The sequence below is a fragment of the Gadus chalcogrammus genome, chromosome 16 (assembly GCF_026213295.1).
Source record: "Gadus chalcogrammus isolate NIFS_2021 chromosome 16, NIFS_Gcha_1.0, whole genome shotgun sequence".
Classification (NCBI taxonomy): Eukaryota; Metazoa; Chordata; class Actinopteri; order Gadiformes; family Gadidae; genus Gadus; species Gadus chalcogrammus.
In genome coordinates, this window is record NC_079427.1 from 1,312,252 (window position 1) to 1,334,039 (window position 21,788).

At 51.4% G+C, this 21,788-nt stretch overlaps 2 protein-coding genes across 2 annotated transcripts in view; both read right to left on the reverse strand.

The window, feature by feature from the left end:
* Positions 1-4,926, reverse strand: part of relb (v-rel avian reticuloendotheliosis viral oncogene homolog B) — a 13,104-nt gene extending 8,178 nt beyond the window's left edge. The window contains exons 1-4 of the mRNA XM_056612380.1: positions 4,389-4,926; positions 4,175-4,192; positions 3,772-4,061; positions 1,820-2,158 (exon numbers count right to left, since the gene is read on the reverse strand). Coding sequence (XP_056468355.1) covers positions 1,820-2,158; positions 3,772-4,061; positions 4,175-4,192; positions 4,389-4,452 — 711 coding nt within the window. The 5' untranslated portion in view covers positions 4,453-4,926. The remainder of the gene's footprint in view (positions 1-1,819; positions 2,159-3,771; positions 4,062-4,174; positions 4,193-4,388) is intronic.
* Positions 4,927-5,201: 275 nt separating this feature from the next.
* Positions 5,202-21,724, reverse strand: clptm1 (CLPTM1 regulator of GABA type A receptor forward trafficking). The gene is made up of 14 exons (XM_056611748.1): positions 21,617-21,724; positions 19,347-19,480; positions 16,462-16,585; positions 15,768-15,926; positions 15,514-15,631; positions 13,287-13,372; positions 12,654-12,774; positions 10,991-11,235; positions 10,653-10,746; positions 9,175-9,365; positions 8,944-9,039; positions 8,552-8,687; positions 7,923-8,090; positions 5,202-6,473 (listed from the first exon to the last, which is right to left on the reverse strand). Exons 1-14 carry the CDS (start codon positions 21,665-21,667, stop codon positions 6,244-6,246), a joined length of 1,953 nt encoding a protein of 650 aa, XP_056467723.1. The 5' UTR covers positions 21,668-21,724; the 3' UTR covers positions 5,202-6,243.
* Positions 21,725-21,788: the final 64 nt, after the last annotated feature.

Consider the following 21,788-nt stretch of genomic DNA (forward strand, 5'->3'; position numbering starts at 1 on the left):
CGCATTTTGAGGGACTACTTTCTCAGCAGCAGCGGAATTTAACCTAGGTATCAGTCCGCCGCTGCCGTAGCCTACTACCAGGAGTATAACACTGCTGCTGAGACACAGCAAGTCCCTCAAAATGCAACGCAAGGTTGGTTTTAATTCTAAGATTATTCTATCAACACAACACAGACAATTACATCGACCGTTATAGTTGGCTCTATAGTTGATTTACCTCGGGTGTACTGTGGAGTGGGTAAGACTGTTCTATCAGCAGCTATTGCCCGTTGCCGTGCGCTAGCCTAGCACGAGCAAACTCTGCAAGTAGGACTTAATGAAATGTGTTGAAAACGGTCTCCAATGATAAAGAACACCAAGGGCTAACTCGGCAATCAGGCCCTATGTCCACAATTCAGAACTACCCCTTTAAATAAAACCAAAAGGGGCTTGACCTAATGTCCTTAGTGGGGGATTAGGCCTCTGGATGGAGGAGGCTACAGGACATGGGGTTTGAACCCAGAGCCCTCCAGCCTACAGGTAGGGCAGGGACATGGGGATTTGAACCCAGAGCCCTCCAGCCTACAGGTAGGGCAGGGACATGGGGGTTTGAACCCAGAGCCCTCCAGCCTACAGGTAGGGCAGGGACATGGGGGTTTGAACCCAGAGCCCTCCAGCCTACAGGTAGGGCAGGGACATGGGGGTTTGAACCCAGAGCCCTCCAGCCTACAGGTAGGGCAGGGACATGGGGGTTTGAACCCAGAGCCCTCCAGCCTACAGGTAGGGCAGGGACATGGGGGTTTGAACCCAGAGCCTTCCAGCCTACAGGTAGGGCAGGGACATGGGGGTTTGAACCCAGAGCCCTCCAGCCTACAGGTAGGGCAGGGACATGGGGGTTTGAACCCAGAGCCCTCCAGCCTACAGGTAGGGCAGGGACATGGGGGTTTGAACCCAGAGCCTTCCAGCCTACAGGTAGGGCAGGGACATGGGGGTTTGAACCCAGAGCCCTCCAGCCTACAGGTAGGGCAGGGACATGGGGGTTTGAACCCAGAGCCCTCCAGCCTACAGGTAGGGCAGGGACATGGGGGTTTGAACCCAGGACATCTGGGCTGGGGGTCACCCCCCTCACCACGACTAGAGATGTTCCGATACCATTTTTTTTTAATACTGTTTATTTTTATAATCTATGATTGATACGAATACATTTGTATTCTTGTAGTAAAGCGTGAGCATCAGTGTTTTTCCGACTTGGTAGCTCGAACATTTTACGTGTTTCCCGTTCCGACTGTCCTCCTCCAACTGGGACAGAGCGCAGCTCGACCCCGTAGTGTTCGTGATGTTCTCTGCCTCTGCAGCAGAGGGGCTCGTGTCATGTGATATGTGTGGTATCGGGTCGGTGAATAGACTTGCGCGCTCACCGATACCCGATTTGTAGGCGTTATCGGAGGAATTTTTTGATCGTGGTATCGGATTCGGAACAGCTCTAACCACAACTACTGCTCTACGCGTTAGGGCTAGGTGATTAATCAAATTTTGATCACATTGATTTTAGCGCCTTATGATCACAAAACTAATACATCAAATTTTATATACATCAAAAAATTATATATATTTTTTTTCATTAAATGTTTTATAGAAAGTGCAGACAAGCTGGATACATATCTGTACATTATTTCAGATTTGAACATTTTCTTTTTGACCATTTTGTGTATTTTTATTATTTTTATTCGTTCTCAGTTACAACGCGTTGTTTTTGGGAGAGCTTGACCCAAACAATCGTGACGGTGACGCTTCCCATAATGGAGCCGCCCTACTGCGCGCGGGCCCCCGGGGGCCGTACCTGGATGGCGGGCTGGACCTTGGTGGTCCCGGTGCTGGAGGCCCCCAGGATGCTGCCGGCCGACCGGCCCTCGCACTCGTAGCGGAACCTCATGCCCCTCTCCTTGGGCTGCTCCGAGACGGCGAGGCGCGGCGCCTCCAGCAGAGACTCCAGCTGCTCCGTCCCGCTGCAGGGCCGCGCGGCCGGCGGGGGGCCGGCGGGGGCCCGGGGCCCGCCGGGGGAGGGCCCGCAGGCGCGGCGCGACGGGCCCGACGGAGACGCCCCTCTGCGGGGGGGGGCGGACGCCATCTCCCCGGGGCGGGGCGCTGGAGGGAAGGGCGGGGCGAAGGAGCAGGAGGTCTGGGGGGGGGGGGGGGGAGGAGGAGGAGCAGGTCAGGGGCAGGTTCAACCTGCGGAGCTGGGGAGACCCCCAGGGACCCCCGGACCGGCGTCCGTCTGGACCCCTATCACTGGGTCACGGGGCCCCTCACTGGCCCGGAGCTCCGCTGGCGTCGGACGTTAGAGCTGAACCACACAGCGCAGAGTACCTGCTGCAGGAGGACGCAAACACACACTCCCCCCCCCCCTAACGCACACCACCAACACAAACACACTCCCCCCCCCCCCCTAACGCACATCACCAACACAAACACACTCCCCCCCCCCCTAACGCACATCACCAACACAAACACACCCCCCCCCCCCCCCCCTAACGCACATCACCAACACAAACACACTCCCCCCCCCCCCCCTAACGCACATCACCAACACACACACCCCCCCCCCCCCCCCTAACGCACATCACCAACACAAACACTCTCCCCCCCCCCCCCCCTAACGCACATCACCAACACAAACACTCTCCCCCCCCCCCCCCCCTAACGCACATCACCAACACAAACACTCTCCCCTCCTCCCACACGCACATAGCAACCACAAACACACACTCTCCTCCTCGCACACACACACATCACAAACACACTCTCCCCTCCTCCCTCCCATCACAAACACAAACACACACTCCTTCTCCCACACACACACATAGTAACCACAAACACCCAATACCACAACAGCCCTGCCAAAGAGACAGACCCTGAGAGGGCCGGAGCCGTGAAAGGCCAGAGCTCCACAGGCAGCGGCAGTGAAGCTACGAGCAGCAGGGTCTGGCCCCGAGCAGAGCTGGGGTTCTGGACGTTCTCGTGAAGCTCGCAGTCGCTGGACACCAGCTCAGATTACACACCGACCGAGAGGGTGTGGGACTGTGCGTGGTGTGTGTTCTGCCGTCTTTTGCTTGTGTGTGTGTTTGTGTGTGTGTGTGTGTGTGAGTGTGTGTCTCTGGCATACCTGATATGACGAGGAACCGCTAAACAAAAGCTTGCGGAATTGAGTCAAAGAGAAGCAAACAGGAAGTGAACTCAACGTAATGTCAAATCAGCCAATCGGAAGAGCCCTGTGTGCTAAGAATGTGACCCTTCACCCTGATGGGAGGGTTTGGAGGCAGAGAGGGGCAGGCAAACCGAAAGTAGGGATCATATTACGGTCTCTCCCAGCGAGAGGAGCTGCCATGTCTTCCTGTTACTACACAACACGCAACCTGGATATCTAAGTTGTGTTGATAGTTTTGTCAATAAACCAAATACTGAAGAGCACATCTTACTAATATTTAATCACTATTAGTCATTAGTTAATGGTTAATAACGTTTCAGGACTTTGGACTTTCTTCTGCTATAGATGAGAACCCTTCTGTTTTCTGTAAACCACGTGGTTTACAGTAAGAGCCGTAACAACACTGACAGTCCCGTTTCTCTGCCCCTAGATGGGGCTGCCAAGGCTGCCGCAACGGCGAGAAATGACGGCCTAAAAAGTATTAATCATAATCTGTCACGATAAGTACATGATTTAAATCCTCTATTGAATAGTAATAACAACAGGACGACTGACAGCAAGCACCAACCGTTCTGTGAGCTGCTTACCCGTGGCGCCGTGCCTCTTGCCACCAGCACTGGCTCGGAGGAGAAAGAGTCCAGGCCGAGCCTCGGGGGGCCACCACAGCGCAGCTCAGCCGGGGGTGGAGGAGGGCCGGGCAGCCGGGAGCCGGAGCCGGGGCCGGGCAGCCGGGAGCCGGGGCCGGCCAGGTGTGAGCCAGGGCCGGGGAGTTGGGAGCCGGGGCCAGCCAGCCGGGAGCCGGGGCCGGGGAGGTGGGACCTGGGTCTACCCTCCTGCCCCGAGTCTTTATTCTCAGTGATAAATTCATCGATGATATCTGGGAAAAGAGCAAAACATATCGGATTAATCCTGGTAGATTGTGTTGTATTAGGAAGCAGAAGATAGATGTTGTCGCTCCGTGTGACCTGAGGCTGAGCGATGGTAACTCACCCAGTTCTGCGAGGTTCTCTGGAGCGGAGAGATAAAGTCACCGTTATTGAAAATCATAGACGACTCGGGTTAAGTTTAAAGATTCATGAAGGAGCGGATACCGAGAAAGTAAACAACTATGAAGTGTTGGATGTAGTTACTACATCCAACACTTCATAGTTGTTTACATTCTCGTTACTAACTTATAGTAACATGTTAGTCCGTCTGAACCTACCGTCCATCCTGGTGAAGACCTCCAGACCTCCCGTGTGGAACAAAACGTCGGGCGACAGAGACATCGCTGTAGTGCGGGTCTAGGAGGGACTGTGCTGGGTACGGTGAGCCGTCATCTACACTAGTGCGCAGTGACGAGCTCTGAAGTGAAACCACGTCGTCCCTGCCTCACTGCTAGTGGCCAGCTGGTCTCTCCCGCTTACTGGAAAGTGGAAGTCCCCTGACGTCACACACTGGAAACCCCGTGGGGCAGCGGATCACGCGGAATACCACCTAGAGGAGACCCGCCTTCAGGTGATGTTGTTAACCCAGTACCGGTGAGGACAGACACACGACGGCTTCACGTGAACTTTCTTCCAGAAGACTCGAGGCGGCTTGGCTTCGGGAGGCCCCACGCGTCTCAAAGAGGAACGACCAATAAGAGAGTACGTGAGAAGCCATTTTTTATGCGGTCATGTGTTCTGTGAAATACCGCCCTCTAGTGGCGGATAGAAGAAAACATGAAACAGCAGTCTCACGAATCTGTCTGTAAACCATGTATACACACACCCTGTAGTGTGTGTGTGTGTGTGTGTGTGTGTGTGTGTGTGTGTGTGTGTGTGTGTGTGTGTATATATCTATATATAGATATATATATCTATATATAGATATATAGATAGATAGATATATAGATAGAGAGATAGAGATAGAGATAGAGATAGAGATATATATATATATATATATATATATATATATATATATATATATATAATACCCTGTATGCACACTGTTTAAACCCTGTGTATACCCAGTTTATGTCTATATTTCATTAAACTAAGAAAAACAAACGTGAGATCTACACATGTATATTATTTATGTATATTAATAAAAAGCTGCTTCGTCATTTTAAATTACACTTAAGTTTTACTATAAACATGTTTGAAATGTAATATGTACCAACATGAAACCATCTTAGCATAGAATTTACAGCGCTCCATAAAAGCGAGACTGTCTTTCAAAACACACTTGGCGGTCAGAATCGGCTGCTCCAGATGAGTGTGGATTTGAAATGGATCTCCAAAAAAATACAAATCAAGAAGAAAAAAAAATAACCGCGGAATTAGCTATCGCTAAACAATTTCACATCAGTAAAAACATGACAAGCTGACTCTGTACAGTTTCAGGACGTAAAAAATAAGTCTGACTGAAAATCAAGTACAGTTTCAGGAACATAGAAAATAAATCAATGACTGAAAAAAAATGTTCTCATTGACAATATTAATATATTTATATTAATACCAACAAGGCTATTTACTTTTATTAGTTTTTTTAACGTTCAAGTTTGGAACAACAACCATTAATTTAAAATGGAGGGTAGCATTCAGGTGGAGTGTTAGACAGGTCCCCCTCTGTCCGTCGGCCCCTCCCAGCCCTCCTGGCTCCGCCCCTGTCCTCTGCCCGACCACCAGGGGGCAGCGCCGTGGAACTGTGACGCTCATGGAATGAAAGGAAGAAGAACTGGGGGAATCAACAGGTCAAAATTAAACGCTACGGCGGGCAACTGAAGAGCGATACGCGGCGGCGGGACCGACTCACACCACACGGCCGTTACCCTCGCAAAATCATACAGAATACGGGACATCACGTTGTTTACTTCACTGTAAGAAGGAGAGCGGGGGGGGGGGGGTGGGTCGGGGGGGGCACCAGCGCTGATCCACCACACGGGTCAGGTGGTGTTAAAATAATGACTTATGTTGTTGTTGTTGTTGTTGTTGAAGCGACGTCCATGACAGATAAACAACGGCTCCCTCCCCTGGCTTGAACAAGTCCTCTTTGTACTGAGGGGGTGGGAGGAGGGGGGGGGGGCGGTTTGTTGGTTAGTCGTTCTTCTTCTCCTCGTCTGCTTTGTCTGTGATGGCGGCGGCGGGGGCGGCGGTGATGGCGGGGGGCTCGCCGTCGATGGCGGCGGTGATGGCGGGGGGCTCGCCGTCGACGGCGGCGTCCCCGTCGGCGGGCTTCTCAGCCCCGCTAGTGCCGAACTCGTTCATCCGGTTGGGGTCGACCCGGTAGATCCAGCGCTGGTAGAGGTAGATGAAGAACACCACGTCTGGGGGGGGGGGGGGGGGGGGGTCAGAGGTCAGCATGATGCAACGCAAGGTCATCGTGTACCGACGGAAGGTCGGCAACATCCGTTTTTTTTGTAATAAGAAACAAATTCAGTAAAAATTGAATAATATAATTATAATTAAGAAAATTAAAATGTGTAGAATTGGCCACAGTTCTGCTCTGTGCAGGAGAATTGGCGCGCCGAAAATTGACGCGCTTCCTTACAAGACCGGTAACCATAGTAACGCCGGTAAACAAACCCCGCGAAGCCCAATCCCTACTCAGCTCCCGCGCTACGGCCATCCGGAGGCGCACAGAGCTTTTGGCCGTATAATTATTATACTATTATATATAGAAAGTTATAAGACGCCGAGAATTGGCGCGCTGCCAGCCGCTGTCACCGAGTGTGAGAGGAGAGTTGACGGAGAAGATGGCGGTTGACCTAGTTTCAAAGTTAATACCGTTCATACCGGTAATACCGGTGTTGACACGAGCGTATTACTTGGTGTGAAAATGTCCACACCGCGGCAACCCTAGTCACAATGTACCGACACAAGGTCCCAAGGTCATATTGTACCGACGCAAGGTCATGTCATCTCATAATTTACTATACTGTGGTTTGATCCATTGATGGCAGTAATGTTAACACACAAAGGCATACTCAAGACCAAAACCTGTTATAATACATCCATTTTCACTAGTTGTGACCGATTCAGATCCATAGACGATAAAAAAGATACAATTCTCACATGTATGGATTTTTCTTCTTAAACCCGTACAAATAAGCATTTAAAAACCCTTTAAAGCCCGGAGAGCAGACACTGCACATCTGTCATCATTAAAGATAAACCTGTCATGTTTTACTGCACGCTCCCTGACAGGTGAACAGACAGCACTGCTGGGATGAGGCCGAGTGGACAGAGACCACATGACAGTGAGATGAGACCTCAGTGAGATGAGACCTCAGTGAGATGAGACCTCAGCGAGGTGAGACCTCAGCGAGGTGAGACCTCAGCTAGGTGAGACCTCAGCTAGGTGAGACCTCAGCGAGAAGAGACCTCAGCGAGAAGAGACCTCAGCGAGGTGAGACCTCAGCGAGGTGAGACCTCAGCTAGGTGAGACCTCAGCTAGGTGAGACCTCAGCGAGAAGAGACCTCAGCGAGAAGAGACCTCAGCGAGAAGAGACCTCAGCGAGAAGAGACCTCAGCGAGGTGAGACCTCAGCGAGATGAGACCTCAGTGAGATGAGACCTCAGCGAGGCGAGACCTCAGCGAGGTGAGACCTCAGCGAGGTGAGACCTCAGCGAGATGAGACCTCAGCGAGATGAGACCACATGACAGTGAGATGAGACCTCAGCGAGATGAGGACTGAGAGGAGACCTCATGACAGCGAGATGAGGACTGAGAGGGCAGAACCTCAGGCCGATGAGGTCTGAGAGAGAGCAACCTACCGTCCCGAAGACACCCTATTCTGTACATCATGGGCATCTTGATGACGAAGGCGAAGAGGTCGTCGATGAAGGTGTTGAGCGCCTTGTAGGTGAGCATCCTCCACGGGAGGTGGGCTACCGACTTCATCTTGTAGTTGATGAAGAGCTGCGGCGTCATGGTGATGAAGCCTGAGGGGGGGGACGACGACGTTAAGAGGGCAACCACGTCACAACCACAGGGACCGTCAGGCACTACGAACGCACTGATTGTACGTTGCACGTCCTGCCACTTTGAAATAGTACTTAGCGTTGTGTAGCGTCTTATCCTAGCCGTCTTGTTAGAGCTTGGTACTATGAACATCCCTAATATAGATTGTTAATGCTTCTCTTTCTTCTCACAAATGTACTAAAGGAACTTTGTCAGAAGATTAATTAATAGTAAGTCGCTTTGGATGAATACCCTTAATGTCATACGAACCATACAATCCCTAATTCCCCTTCCCTACGTGTATGAAGCCACGCAGTCCCTAAGCGCCACCAGACGACCTTAGTGGTAAGAACAACAGCTTGTTCCTCAGACCCATTGAGACAATATGCAGCCTTGAGGACCAGAGACAATAGCTGAGGAAGCGAGCGCCGGATCCACTCACCGAAGGTTAACAAGAAGCCGTAGAGCATGCTGAGAACCCAGGAGTACCAGCCCTTGTGCTCCACGTACAGCAGGCTGTAGATGGCGTAGCAGCCGAACAGAGGGTACAGCAGCCAGGAGAGATACTTGAAGGCCATCTGGACGGGGGCGGGCAAACAGAGGAGCTACGTTACCACGGCTGAATGATAATGGGCGGCTGGATTGATTATGGAACATTTTGTGTCTTTCAAATAAAACAAAAAAACAATTATTTGAGTATTTCAGCTCAGTATCGCAGGCTTAGGCTGTTTCCAGTAAGTTTGTGATTCACAGCTTTTCCAGAAAGAAGGAAAGTAAAACAAACTTAAGGAGCTTTTCTCTCTGTTCGCTGATGGCGGTGCTGGCGGGACTTACGTCATCGTAGACTTTGGTGGAGGACTTGACGTACGTGGACTTGTCGTTAAACACCAGTCTGGGGATCAGACCGGCTATTTTATTCTCTCGGTCCAACTGAAGGAAGGCGGGAACAGAACAACAGCGTCACATGAACGCAGCGGTGAAAACATGAATCAGAACCGACGGTAAAAAAGACCAAGGAATGTTCCAAAGAGAGGATCCGTTCCGTTCTCCTCGAGCAGGGCTCACCTTGACGTCCATGACCTTGGTGATCTTCCAGAAGTCGATGAGCAGGCCGATGAACACGCTGACCTGCACCACGAAGTTGGTCTCGTTGTCCAGGATGTAGAGCAGCACCACCCCTGACTGGAACACCCCGAAGATGATGGAGCGCACCGAGAGCCCCTCCAGGGACTGCCGGCTGTTCCAGAACTGGATGTCTGGGGAGAGGAGGAGAGGGGAGGGGAGAGAGAGGAGAGGAGGAGGAGAGAGCCACGCGTTAGGGGGGAGAGGGGGAGAGGGCCACGCGTTAGAGAGGAGAGGAGGAGAGAGCCACGCGTTAGAGAGGAGAGAGGAGAGAGCCACGCGTTAGAGAGGGGAGGGGAGGAGAGAGCCACGCGTTAGAGAGGAGAGAGGAGGAGAGAGCCACGCGTTAGAGAGGAGAGAGGAGAGAGCCACGCGTTAGAGAGGGGAGGGGAGAGAGCCACGCGTTAGAGAGGGGAGGGGAGGAGAGAGCCACGCGTTAGAGAGGAGAGAGGAGGAGAGAGCCACGCGTTAGAGAGGAGAGAGGAGGAGAGAGCCACGCGTTAGTGAGGAGAGGAGGAGAGAGCCACGCGTTAGAGAGGAGAGAGCCACGCGTTAGAGAGGAGAGAGGAGGAGAGAGCCACGCGTTAGTGAGGAGAGGAGGAGAGAGCCACGCGTTAGAGAGGAGAGGAGGAGAGAGCCACGCGTTAGAGAGGAGAGGAGGAGAGAGCCACGCGTTAGAGAGGAGAGGAGGAGAGAGCCACGCGTTAGAGAGGAGAGAGGAGAGAGCCACGCGTTAGAGAGGAGAGGAGGAGAGAGCCACGCGTTAGAGAGGAGAGGAGGAGAGAGCCACGCGTTAGAGAGGAGAGAGGAGGAGAGAGCCACGCGTTAGAGAGGAGAGAGGAGGAGAGAGCCACGCGTTAGAGAGGAGAGAGCCACGCGTTAGAGAGGAGAGAGCCACGCGTTAGAGAGGAGAGAGCCACGCGTTAGAGAGGAGAGAGGAGGAGAGAGCCACGCGTTAGAGAGGAGAGAGCCACGCGTTAGAGAGGAGAGGAGGAGAGAGCCACGCGTTAGAGAGGAGAGAGGAGGAGAGAGCCACGCGTTAGAGAGGAGAGAGGAGGAGAGAGCCACGCGTTAGAGAGGAGAGGAGGAGAGAGCCACGCGTTAGAGAGGAGAGGAGGAGAGAGCCACGCGTTAGAGAGGAGAGGAGGAGAGAGCCACGCGTTAGAGAGGAGAGGAGGAGAGAGCCACGCGTTAGAGAGGAGAGGAGGAGAGAGCCACGCGTTAGAGAGGAGGAGAGAGCCACGCGTTAGAGAGGAGAGAGGAGGAGAGAGCCACGCGTTAGAGAGGAGAGGAGGAGAGAGCCACGCGTTAGAGAGGAGAGGAGGAGAGAGCCACGCGTTAGAGAGGAGGAGAGAGCCACGCGTTAGAGAGGAGAGGAGGAGGAGACACTCGTATGGTCGAGACTCAGAGTCCTCCCTTACCGTTCTTGAAGGCCAGGAACTCGAAGATGCTGTGGACGATCGACACCACGATGGTCACCCCCAGAAGGTAGGGGTTGGTTTCCAGAAGGGCAACCTGCAGAAGAAGAGTTCCACATTCCAAACCGGTCATGTACGGTCACGGTATGCATTGTTACTCTGCTACCTGCCAGTGTAACTAGTAACATTGTTCTGGTGCTAGTCACTCAGAGTTAAAAAGGACATCACCGTCTTGACCCGAGATCCTTGTTACTAACGTAAGTTATCCTTAGATTATATAACATAATAAAACCGTTTTTAAAATGACTTCCGGAGCGCGTTGGGTTTCGTGCCGCGCTCACCTTGACCGAGTCCTGGTCCTCGTCCGACTGCTCGTAGGTGTCGTCGGGCAGGAAGTTCCAGGGCGAGCGTGCGTTCTGCGCGGCGTACAGCTGCCAGCGCCACAGCGACAGCTGACAGAAGCTCAGCCTCAGCGGCAGGTGGGGCAGCGTGTCGTTGATGGGGTAGTAGTCCTTCTGCAGGTTCCAGTAGTCGTTGAAGTACACGATGGGGTAGTAGTCCCCGCTGACCGCGTCAAACTTAACATCTAGGAGGAGAACAGAGAGGAGAACGGTCAACCCTAACATCTAGGAGTAGAACAGAGAGGAGAACGGTCAACCCTAACATCTAGGAGGAGAACAGAGAGGAGAACGGTCAACCCTAACATCTAGGAGGAGAACACAGAGGAGAACGGTCAACCCTAACATCTAGGAGGAGAACACAGAGGAGAACAGTCAACCCTAACATCTAGGAGGAGAACAGAGAGGAGAACGGTCAACCCTAACATCTAGGAGGAGAACACAGAGGAGAACGGTCAACCCTAACATCTAGGAGGAGAACAGCGAGAACAGAGAGGAGAACACAGTCATACATTCAACTAGGAGCGATGGAAGGGGAACAGAGGACAGTGAAACTTCAGTGAAACCTCGAGGAGGGGAACAGAGAGGGGAACAGAGAGTGAAAATGGGATGCATTGAAACGGTCACGTCTCTTGTTCCAAGTCCACAAATCAGACCAAAGATTAATGTCTAATGGCCGACGAGCTCACGAAGGGGGGCCGGATATTATTTTTGCCCATTGATGAGCATTCAAAGGGGGGGGGATCTTCAAGCAGGTAATGGGAGAATACAAACTCGGCCATAACGTGTCGACTGAATCAAAGTGATGGTACGGTATCCAAATAAACAGTGTATAGAAAGTCCGCTACACCTATGGAACGTAGTTTCGCCACTTCTGCAGTTTCAGTCGACTGTAGTTCCCCCCCCGCGTGCAAATGAGTTTCTCCTCAGTAGAAGATCTCCGTAGTGAAACGCCGTGACTCCGCCCCCCCGGGCTTCTGGTTCGCTCCCCCCAGAGGTTCTGCTCTACCCCAGTATGACCCCTGGAGGGGGGGCTCCTCATGAGTCTAGGGGCCCGTCCACACGGAGCCCATTCTTTGGTGGAACCGCATCGGTCTGTGCGTTTGGGCCGACTGTCTCACTTTTCTGAAACCAGGTCCCAGGATGGATTCAAATAGAAACTGACCTTTTTGGTTTCGTGTGGGGATTCGTGTGGACGCCTCAAACGCAAACGAGGACGTCATCGCCCACCCCCGCACCAGCAGGGCGACGTTAGAGTTGCTTTGAATATTTTATTTGTATAGTTTTTGTAGCGTACAGCCCCTTGGTAAATTTAATTACTAACATTCAAAAGTATTTCTGCTCAATTTAAAAAGGTTTCATCTCCTCCCCGACTGAATGTGTGTCCACAGCGCGCAGGCTGGCTGCCTCGCAGCCCTGATGTGCTCCCCTTTGTTCGGTGGAGAGCCAGCGCCCTTCAATACGTTCTACAGCGTTTCTACAGCTCGATGCGTCTCCGCAATGAGTCCGTCTTTACGGAGATCTTCCTGAAACGCATCAAAGGAAAACAGAGAGGAAGAGATGGTTTTGGCCCTTGTGTCCGGGGCCTAGCGGCGGGGGGACCTACGCTGGTCCAGGGGGGGCGGCACCGAGCCCTTGACCCAGGCCGTGTGGTCGTCCACGATGTTGATGGTGAGGTTGGGGTGCCAGTGGGAGATGATCTCCACGGGGCCGTGGCTCTCTGCCCGCTGCAGGGAGGAGGAGAGAGGAGGGGAGGAGAGGAGGGGAGGAGGAGGAGAGGAGAGAGGATGGGGGGAGGAGGAGGAGAGAGGATGGGAGGAGAGAGGAGGTGAGGAGAGGAGAGGAGGAGAGAGGATGGGAGGAGAGAGGAGGTGAGGAGAGGAGAGGAGTCAGTGAAGGTGACGTCAGAAGAACAAGTAGCCGTTTGATCGGTGTCCCCTACGTCCCACCCTCTGAGGGGTGATTAGACATTACAGACATTTCCAAACAGTCTACGGCAGGGGTCTCAAACTCGCGGCCCGGGGGCCAATTTAGGCCCGCGTGATGATACGAGTTTGAGACCTCTACAGTCTACAGTGTTTAAGACCCTTTTCCTTCTGTGAGATCTAAACAATGCACATTAACGACATCCGATTTGTGATAGTTTTGAGTTTTGTGGTCGTTCAGTTTTGTGCCAACTAATAATATTAGTAATCAATCCAAAGAGCCGACAGGGTTCTTGTGGTTTCGGAGGACTCACCTTGATGACCTCGGGGTCTGCCTCCGTCTCGCCCGTCAGCAGATTCTTAGTCTTCATAAACTTTCTTCGTTTGAACTTATTCAGCACTGAGAAGAGAAGAGAAAGGATTAGAATGGTCCATGTCACCAGGACGCTGGCTGGATCCACCCGTTGGTGTGTCCGTGTAAGGATGTGTGTGTGTGTGTGCGTAAGGGATTGTGCGTACGTGTAAGGGTGTACGTGCATGCGTGTTAGAGCCTGTGTGTAAGGGTATGTGTGTGTTTAAGGATGCGTGTGTGTGTGCGCATGTAAGAGTGTGTGTCCGTTAGGGGTGGGAAAAATAATCGATTCTACGATGCATCACGATTCTCGCTAGAACGATTCTGTCTCGGTGCAGATCAATTAATAATCCGATTATTATTATTTTTTTTTACCTGCTACAACATTCTGTTCGCCAGAGAGGGATCATTTTTGAAATTTTAAAATGATTGAATTTATCTTCAGTGTGTATTGGCCAATCTGATTTGCCTTGACACGATTGCGATTCAGCCTACGCATAGCATGCGCGCAAACTCACAGCCAGACACAAGAACTCCTTCTAATTCAAGAGCAGCTTTTTCTTTAATGACAAAAGAAAGATTAGAAAGAAAATAAAACTGAAACCTATTTTTTGCATGCTTCCATATTGTGTTATAATGCAAGCTGGATTGATTATTGCATTGTTCATAGAAAGTCATATTTGTGACAAAAGCTTTCTCTCTTATAAAATATAAGATAAGTTCAATCATCTGTTGAAGTCTTTAATGATCATCACAAAAGTAGGAAGTGATTAGCAAACTCTGAGTAGCAAACCCAGATGTATATAGATATTTTTGAAAATCACGCATGGAAATGTACATAAAAAAAATTGTTGCATCGAGATGCATCGATAATCGCTTTAGAATCGAATCACTGACCTCATAATCGGAATCGAATCGTGAGAGATTCCCACCCCTAGTGTGCGTGCGTGTAAGGGCGTACGTGCGTGCGTGTAAGAGCGTGTGTGTAAGGGCATGTGTGTGTTTAAGGATGCGTGTGTGTTAGGGATGCAAATTATCGAGTAATTCATTAATCGATAGTTGTTTCATCTTATCGATCGATGATCGATTAATTGATAAGCGGCAATTCTTCTGAGAAGCTGAATTTCCTTCTGAATGTGACACATTTGGGTGGTAATTCAACGAAGTCGTTTAGTTGTTGTACTTTAAAATACATTTACATTTAGGGCATTTAGCAGACGCTTTTATCCAAAGCGACTTACAAGTACATTTGTCAAAAATACTTACCACATATTGTGCATTTGGCGTCTTTGTCGTCATTAACCAACTTAAAGTGGCTCCATACTGCACTCCGTTTTGCCCTCTTCATCGTGTCACTAGCTGTGTTCGAAATCGTTCCCTATTCCCTATATAGTGTACATGATATAGTGCACTATATAGGGAATAAGGAACGAGAATTCGGACACTACGCTGAACATTTCTAAACGTCATTTGCGTCAGTAAATGCGCCGGGTATTTGTGTGACGCAGACAGATGCGCCCACATCAAGTAAACAAACCGGGCACTCACGACGAAAGCTGGAGGTTGTATTGATGTTGAATGTTACATTTCCTTGTTTAATTAATTTTGAATGTTAAATATTCTATGTTAAATCCCAGATAAATTGTTGACATTTCTAAACGAATGCCGGAGACTCCATCATTAAATGTATTATTTTTCGCGGTTATTCGGCTTCTTCTTCTCCCCTGGAAAAATACAACCGCATTGCATTGTGGTATACGGGAGTAACATGTAGGGAACATCGTATGTACCCTATTTTAAGTCCACTATATAGTGCCCTATATAGTGGACCACTGAGAATTCGAACACCCTAGAAAATGGCGTGCACCCTATTTAGTGCACTACATCCATGATAGGGAACGATTTCGAACACATCTAGTAGTGTCCCGCTTTTCGTTTGTCTTGTTCTGCTTCGCTTGTGTTCCCGCGTGTGCGTCAAGTACGTCTGGCGTCAAGCGCGCCCTCTGGTGGACGGTTGGGGAATTACGGGTTAAAAATACGATTAATTGCAAGTAATTTATTTTAATCGAGTAATCTCTTATCGACAATTAATCGATAATCGATTAATTGTTTGCATCCCTAGTGTGTGTGCATGTAAGGGAGTTTGTCTGCGCGTGCGTGCGTGCGTTCCTTGCTGGGCGTTGACTCACTGCGCGTGGAGTGCACCGTGGCCAGCCTGCGGTACTGCCCCTTCCGTTTGGGGTCGGGGTGGAAGCCGCTCTTGGTGAAGTACACGTGCATGTACATGGAGCCGTTCTGCAGCAGCGTCTGAAAGCCACACCACCAGGAATGAGATAACACACACATTAACCACTCTGTGGTCCAGTCCCGTAATGGGCTCCGACCCCAGGGGACCGTTCATCACCCGCCGGCTCTTAATCGCCCCTAAACGAGTCGCGCCCACCTCGGGGATGTCCATCTCCCGGTAGTGCTCATAGCAGCCGTCGCCGTTCTCGCCCGTGGACCAGTCCCCGTAGACCAGGTCCTGGTGGAACCAGAACAGCGCCTCCGTGTTGTTGAAGTCCACGAACACCTCGTCCGGGGAGATGTACACGTAGAAGTCCTGAGCACACGGAGGGAGAGAGAGGACGAGGGTGAGGAGGGAGAGAGAGGACGAGGGATGAGGAGGGAGAGAGAGGACGAGGGACGAGGAGGGAGAGAGAGGACGAGGGACGAGGAGGGCGAGAGAGGACGAGGGACGAGGAGGGAGAGAGAGGACGAGGGACGAGGAGGGAGAGAGAGGACGAGGGACGAGGAGGGAGAGAGAGGACGAGGGATGAGGAGGGAGAGAGAGGACGAGGGACGAGGAGGGAGAGAGAGGACGAGGGACGAGGAGGGAGAGAGAGGACGAGGGACGAGCAGGGAGAGAGAGGACGAGGGACGAGGAGGGAGAGAGAGGACGAGGGACGAGGAGGGAGAGAGAGGACGAGGGATGAGGAGGGAGAGAGAGGACGAGGGACGAGGAGGGAGAGAGAGGACGAGGGACGAGGAGGGAGAGAGAGGACGAGGGATGAGGAGGGAGAGGGCGCAGCGACCAGAGAGGAGGCGGTGGTGCACCCCTCAGCCTGGCGGTGTGTGAGGTCAGGGGCCTCTCTCACCATCAGGGTGTCTTTGGGGAAGAGGTTGCGGCTGGGGAGCCGGGGGGCCCCCGCCGGGGTGCTGGGGTCGGGCGTGGCCGGGCCCCGACGGAACCAGCTGCTGATGGCCCAGATTATGAATATCCTGGAGAAGGAGCCCCAAGGTTAGGATTAGATTAGACGCAGTAACACGCTTAATCTCTACACCTTGTTGTTCTTCGGTCGAGGCCACAGAGTAGGCGATGCTGAGTTAGAGTACAGCTTGTTTAGACGAGGGAGACATTCACAGGCCGCGGTTGGAACCGATGTTTAGTGGCTCGTAAGTTACTCATGACTGGTGTGGAGTCGGATTTAGTAAATCAACCTTGATGGGGGGGCTCTGATGGGCGGACCTTTTCTATGGCCTCGCTTGGGATTCAGAAATGAAGGCCATTGTTCTATTCCAGCCCTCAGGTGATAAGTGTGGTAAAATCCCATTTTGTTGCTGCCAACCCAACAATGGAGACATGTTTTAATGTTGACCTTGTTGTAATGAAACGGAGGGTCTGGCTGCTCGCGGGAACAGATAAACATCAAGACATTATTGGTTTTGTAGACCTGCTACAAGAACACTCAATATGAAGCCTGTGATGTACACAGTGGTCAACGCTGACACACACACACACACACACACACACACACACACACACACACACACACACACACACACACACACACACACACACACACACACACACACACACACACACACACACACACACACACACACACACACACACACACACACACACACACACACACACACGAGAGAGACCGCCTCATCAGATAAACACCTCGTTGAACTGCATTCTATAGATCACGTGACGTTGGCGTCACACAGTAATGACTTCTGTGCTCGTGTGATGCATGATAATAAATGGGAAGCTTCTATCAGCGTATGACATTATTTAAGGTGTATGCAAAGCTCTTTGAAACATGAAATAACAACTGCTGCAAAAATATTGTCAGAAGTACAATCTGATTGATGGTATTCCTTACGAAATATCACTATCAAAAAGGTATGTTCAATCCAAGCTAATCATAGATCATATTTGACATCCATTTACTTTAATGGTTTGAAACCAGCAACAGCACCCATGAGGTGATCGGGTCAATGGTTTGTTGTCTGTTCATCAATCCCTACATGCAATACATTAAGGCCAATCTTTAGTCTGTGTTGCAACATTGACTCTTAATTTAAGACTCGTCTCCACGCCAACTAGCAACTCTCTCTCCTGGCACCAATTAATGAGCCCTCAAGTCGCATTAGCCGACCCGTGGTACAGAGGAGGATCTGTACACCGCACCACTCCCCAGAGCCGCCTCCAGGCAGAGCCAGAGGGGCGGTGAGGGGGAGTACCCTTAGAGGGGTCAGGAGGACGACCCTTGGAGAGGTCAGGGGGACGACCCTTGGAGAGGTTAAGGGCACGACCCTTAAGAGAGGTCAGGGGGACGACCCTTAGAGGGTTCAGGGGGACGACCCTTAGAGGGGTCAGGGGGACGACCCTTAGAGAGGTCAGGAGGACGACCCTTAGAGAGGTTAAGGGGACGACCCTTAGAGAGGTCAAGGGGGACGACCCTTAGAGAGGTCAAGGGGGACGACCCTTAGAGAGGTTAAGGGCACGACCCTTAGAGAGGTCAAGGGGGACGACCCTTAGAGAGGTCAGGGGGACGACCCTTAGAGAGGTTAAGGGCACGACCCTTAGAGAGGTCAGGGGGACGACCCTTAGAGAGGTTAAGGGCACAACCTTTGGAGGGGTTAAGGGCACGACCCTAAGAAGGGTTCTAGAACGCACTCCCTTTAGCAAGGTTAAGGGCACGACCCTTAGAGAGGTTAAGGGGACGACCCTAAGAGGGGTTCTAGAACGCACTCCTCTTAGAGAGGTTAAGGGGCATTAACCTTAGTGGGGTTCTAGAATGCACTCTCCTTAGAGAGGTTAAGGGGACGACCCTTAGAGGGGTTCTGGAACGAACTGCCCTTAGAGAGGTTAAGGGGACGACCCTAAGAGGGGTTCTAGAACACACTCCCCTTAGAGAGGTTAAGGGGCATTAACCTTAGTGGGGTTCTGGAACGAACTGCCCTTAGAGAGGTTAAGGGGATTACCCTTAGAGGGGTTCTAGACCGAGTGTACGGACCAAAACGGTCGCTGAGTTTAATTTTTCCGGAGTGGCTTACAAATAGATTTTGCAAACAAAGATTTCAAAGCAAATGATCTAAATTATAAAAAACACAAATGACTTTTGCCGCTTTTATCAACTGTGAGGTGAAGTTTTCTCCACTCTAGGCGTTCAGGGTATAGAGGCGCATAGAGCTGTACAACGAGAAGCTCCACTCTCACTAAAGACGGCCCAGCTGCTAGTCAGAAATCACAGCCAGATAAGGAGTAAAGACACCAGTACCGGGCAGACCAGTCTGACGGGGGTAATGAGATGGCTGCCCTCTCTGTGACCTGCATTGAAGCTGTAGGCTTCAGCATCCGTCAACCTCCAGACTTAAGACTTATCGGAAGAACTTCCTGCAGGATTGTTCCTTTCAATGTGGAGGCAGGAGTTCAAAGCCACATTCATAATGGGAAAGACCCGTTGAATTAAACCTTAAACAAACAGGGTCAACCCGTACCCTGTGCTCCTCAAACTGGTTCCAAAATGAGTGCAAACAAGCTCCGTTTTGAAAAAGAATCGTGTCTGAACGATGGGTTCACTGCCTCAAGCAGTAACGCGAATGCCTCCAATACCGGGTTAACAGGGTTGGTGTTGATGGGTTTGATTTTCCAGCGTTCTTAATCATGTTTCGTTACCGGGGGGGGTATTGGTAGAGAAGGACAAAGACGTGGCCGTCCTGAAGATATGTGCGTGGGAGCACGTACCTGAAGAGGACTCCTTTGATGACCTGCCAGGCGTTGGGCGGGGGCGCTGCCGCCGGGGCGTCTCCGGCGGTGTCGGCGGTCTGGACGGCCTGGTCTCCGTCCGCCACGGCGGCGACCGTCCCGTTGCTGCCCACCTGGAGACAGACAAGGGGGAGAGGGTCCGGTGAGGGAGAAAAGGGGGGCGGGGGGTGAGGACAGGGCGGGGGAGAGGGTCAGGCCACCGACTTGATGACTGTGGCTGACTGAATGCTAATTAAATATTAATTAGCATTCATGACTGAATGCTAATCAAAACAAACAATCAGGTGTGTGCCATCTGGGGGTGGCCAAGCCCATGTCAGAGGAGGAATGGCAGGCCGGGACCCCGCTGACCCCCACCCACTGGATGGGTCAATGAGTTTTGTTGTGGAGGACTCATGAGGGAAATACTCATCACACCCCAAATCATTCAACTCAAGGAGTTAATTTCCATATCTTAAAGAATCGGTGAATCAGTGAGTCATTCGCAATTTCTAAGCCCACTGTTGACCCCATCCATGGTCATGGCTGTCGTTAACCCAATCAGCTTTGTGACAAAGCCCCCCTCCCCCGCGAGACCACATTCTAGTGAGACAACAGACAGCCACACGGCAGATCATGAGACCACGCTGTCTACTCATCCTCTGCCCACAGAGCCCGGGCCTGGGATGTCTCCGGTTATTAAAAGGACTGATGGGAACAGACATGTGCCCCAACGCCAGCTCTGAAGGAACCAGTAGCTAAACGTTAAGGTTTGACAAATTATATGTTGGAAAAATGTAATCTCCCCCATCTTGACACGACGGCCTGCCATGAAAAGTCATGGATCATCTTTTTAAATAGTTTTCACCTGAAGTTCCAAAGCTATTACACCTTGCAATATCGACAGTACAGCTGATCTGAAGAGAATAGTGCCGTCACACTTGAATAGAGCATTTGGTCGATGTTAACAAGGTAGAGAACACTGTTAAAGTTTACCTCCACAGCCTGTTGTGGAGATGAATGAGAATCAGGAGCAAACATGGAAAGGTGACACAAAAAAAAAACGGTGTCATTAGACAGGTTTTGGTAGTAAAATTAGATAAGGCTGACTGCCAATTCCTCTTGGAACCATTGTCACATAGGACGTTAACGGTTGATGCCTTGGTGTCGAACCCATGGCCACCAGAGAGCAATCATTGACACGGTTCATATTCATTCAGCCAGGATTAACAATTAACCACCATGCCGACTGAATTAGCCCAGATAGCTGCATCCTTCGAAGAGGAGCCTGCTCTTCAATGGCGTGTTGGAAGGACGTGATAAATTAAACTGCGTTTACTTCTCCATTTCATTCAGAATATCCTTGTTATGGTAGAGACACCGGTTACAGAGACAAAAACATCCGTGTATGTTTCTGGAGAAACCGGTCTATTAAAAACCCCAGTACGATTACCAAGTACTGTATGAACCAGCAAGATTATTGAGAACGAAATTAAGTGACCCTGTACGATTACTAGGGACTCAATTACCTGACCCAGTACCAATAACTAAATGACCCGGTTCAGACCACTGACGGATGACCAGATTAACAGGTCCAGTCCCATGATAACCGGTCCAGTACCATGATAACCGATACAGTACCATGATGAACCGGTCCAGTACCATAACGGAGGGCAAGGTGACCCGGTCCACTCCGATGATGAATCAGTCCAGTCCAGTCCCATGACGGAGGACCAGATGAACGGAACCGGCCAATGTTAAGAAGGACCACCGCGTCCATAGAGGGCAGGCCCACGGTGCCCCACATCACCCTGAGCTACATACCCGGGTCACACTGACCCTAGAAGAGCCACCTGACTCGGGCCAGGAGAGCAGCATCACGGGTTCGAGCCCCGGGTTCAGAGCCGTGATGACGGGGTGTTAGGCCGTGTGACTGACAGCTACACTGCGGTCGTCGGCTCGCTACGACGGCCAAGTACACGACGTGGTTGGACGGGACCGGTCGCCGTGACACCGCCGTGTCTTAAGGCAGTGGGTTTGAACGAGACGAGATGTGGATTTCAGGTGCTGCGGGTTCGAGTCCCGGCGGTCGGCTAACGTCAGAGGGGGTCGTTTCAGACCCGGCATGACTACGTCACTAATGGTGGTGGGATGACCTGTAGAAATCGGTTTTTTCTCCGCGGTTGCGCCTACGACTCGGTCGAAATTTGTACGGCGGCATTTTTTAAAGAAATGTAGAAATGTGTGCGGTCCGTGTCATTCATTTTTACCTCGCCGTTGCCCACAGCCTCCGGACTCGCTGCGCTCTCCTGCGTCGCCATCTTCCTTGTCTCTGTCGCGCACACGGCAGGTTGTGAAATCACACTGCTCCTATCGCGAGATCTCTCGTCACGGCAGGTTGTGAAATAACACTGCTCCTATCGCGAGATGCAACTTCACGGC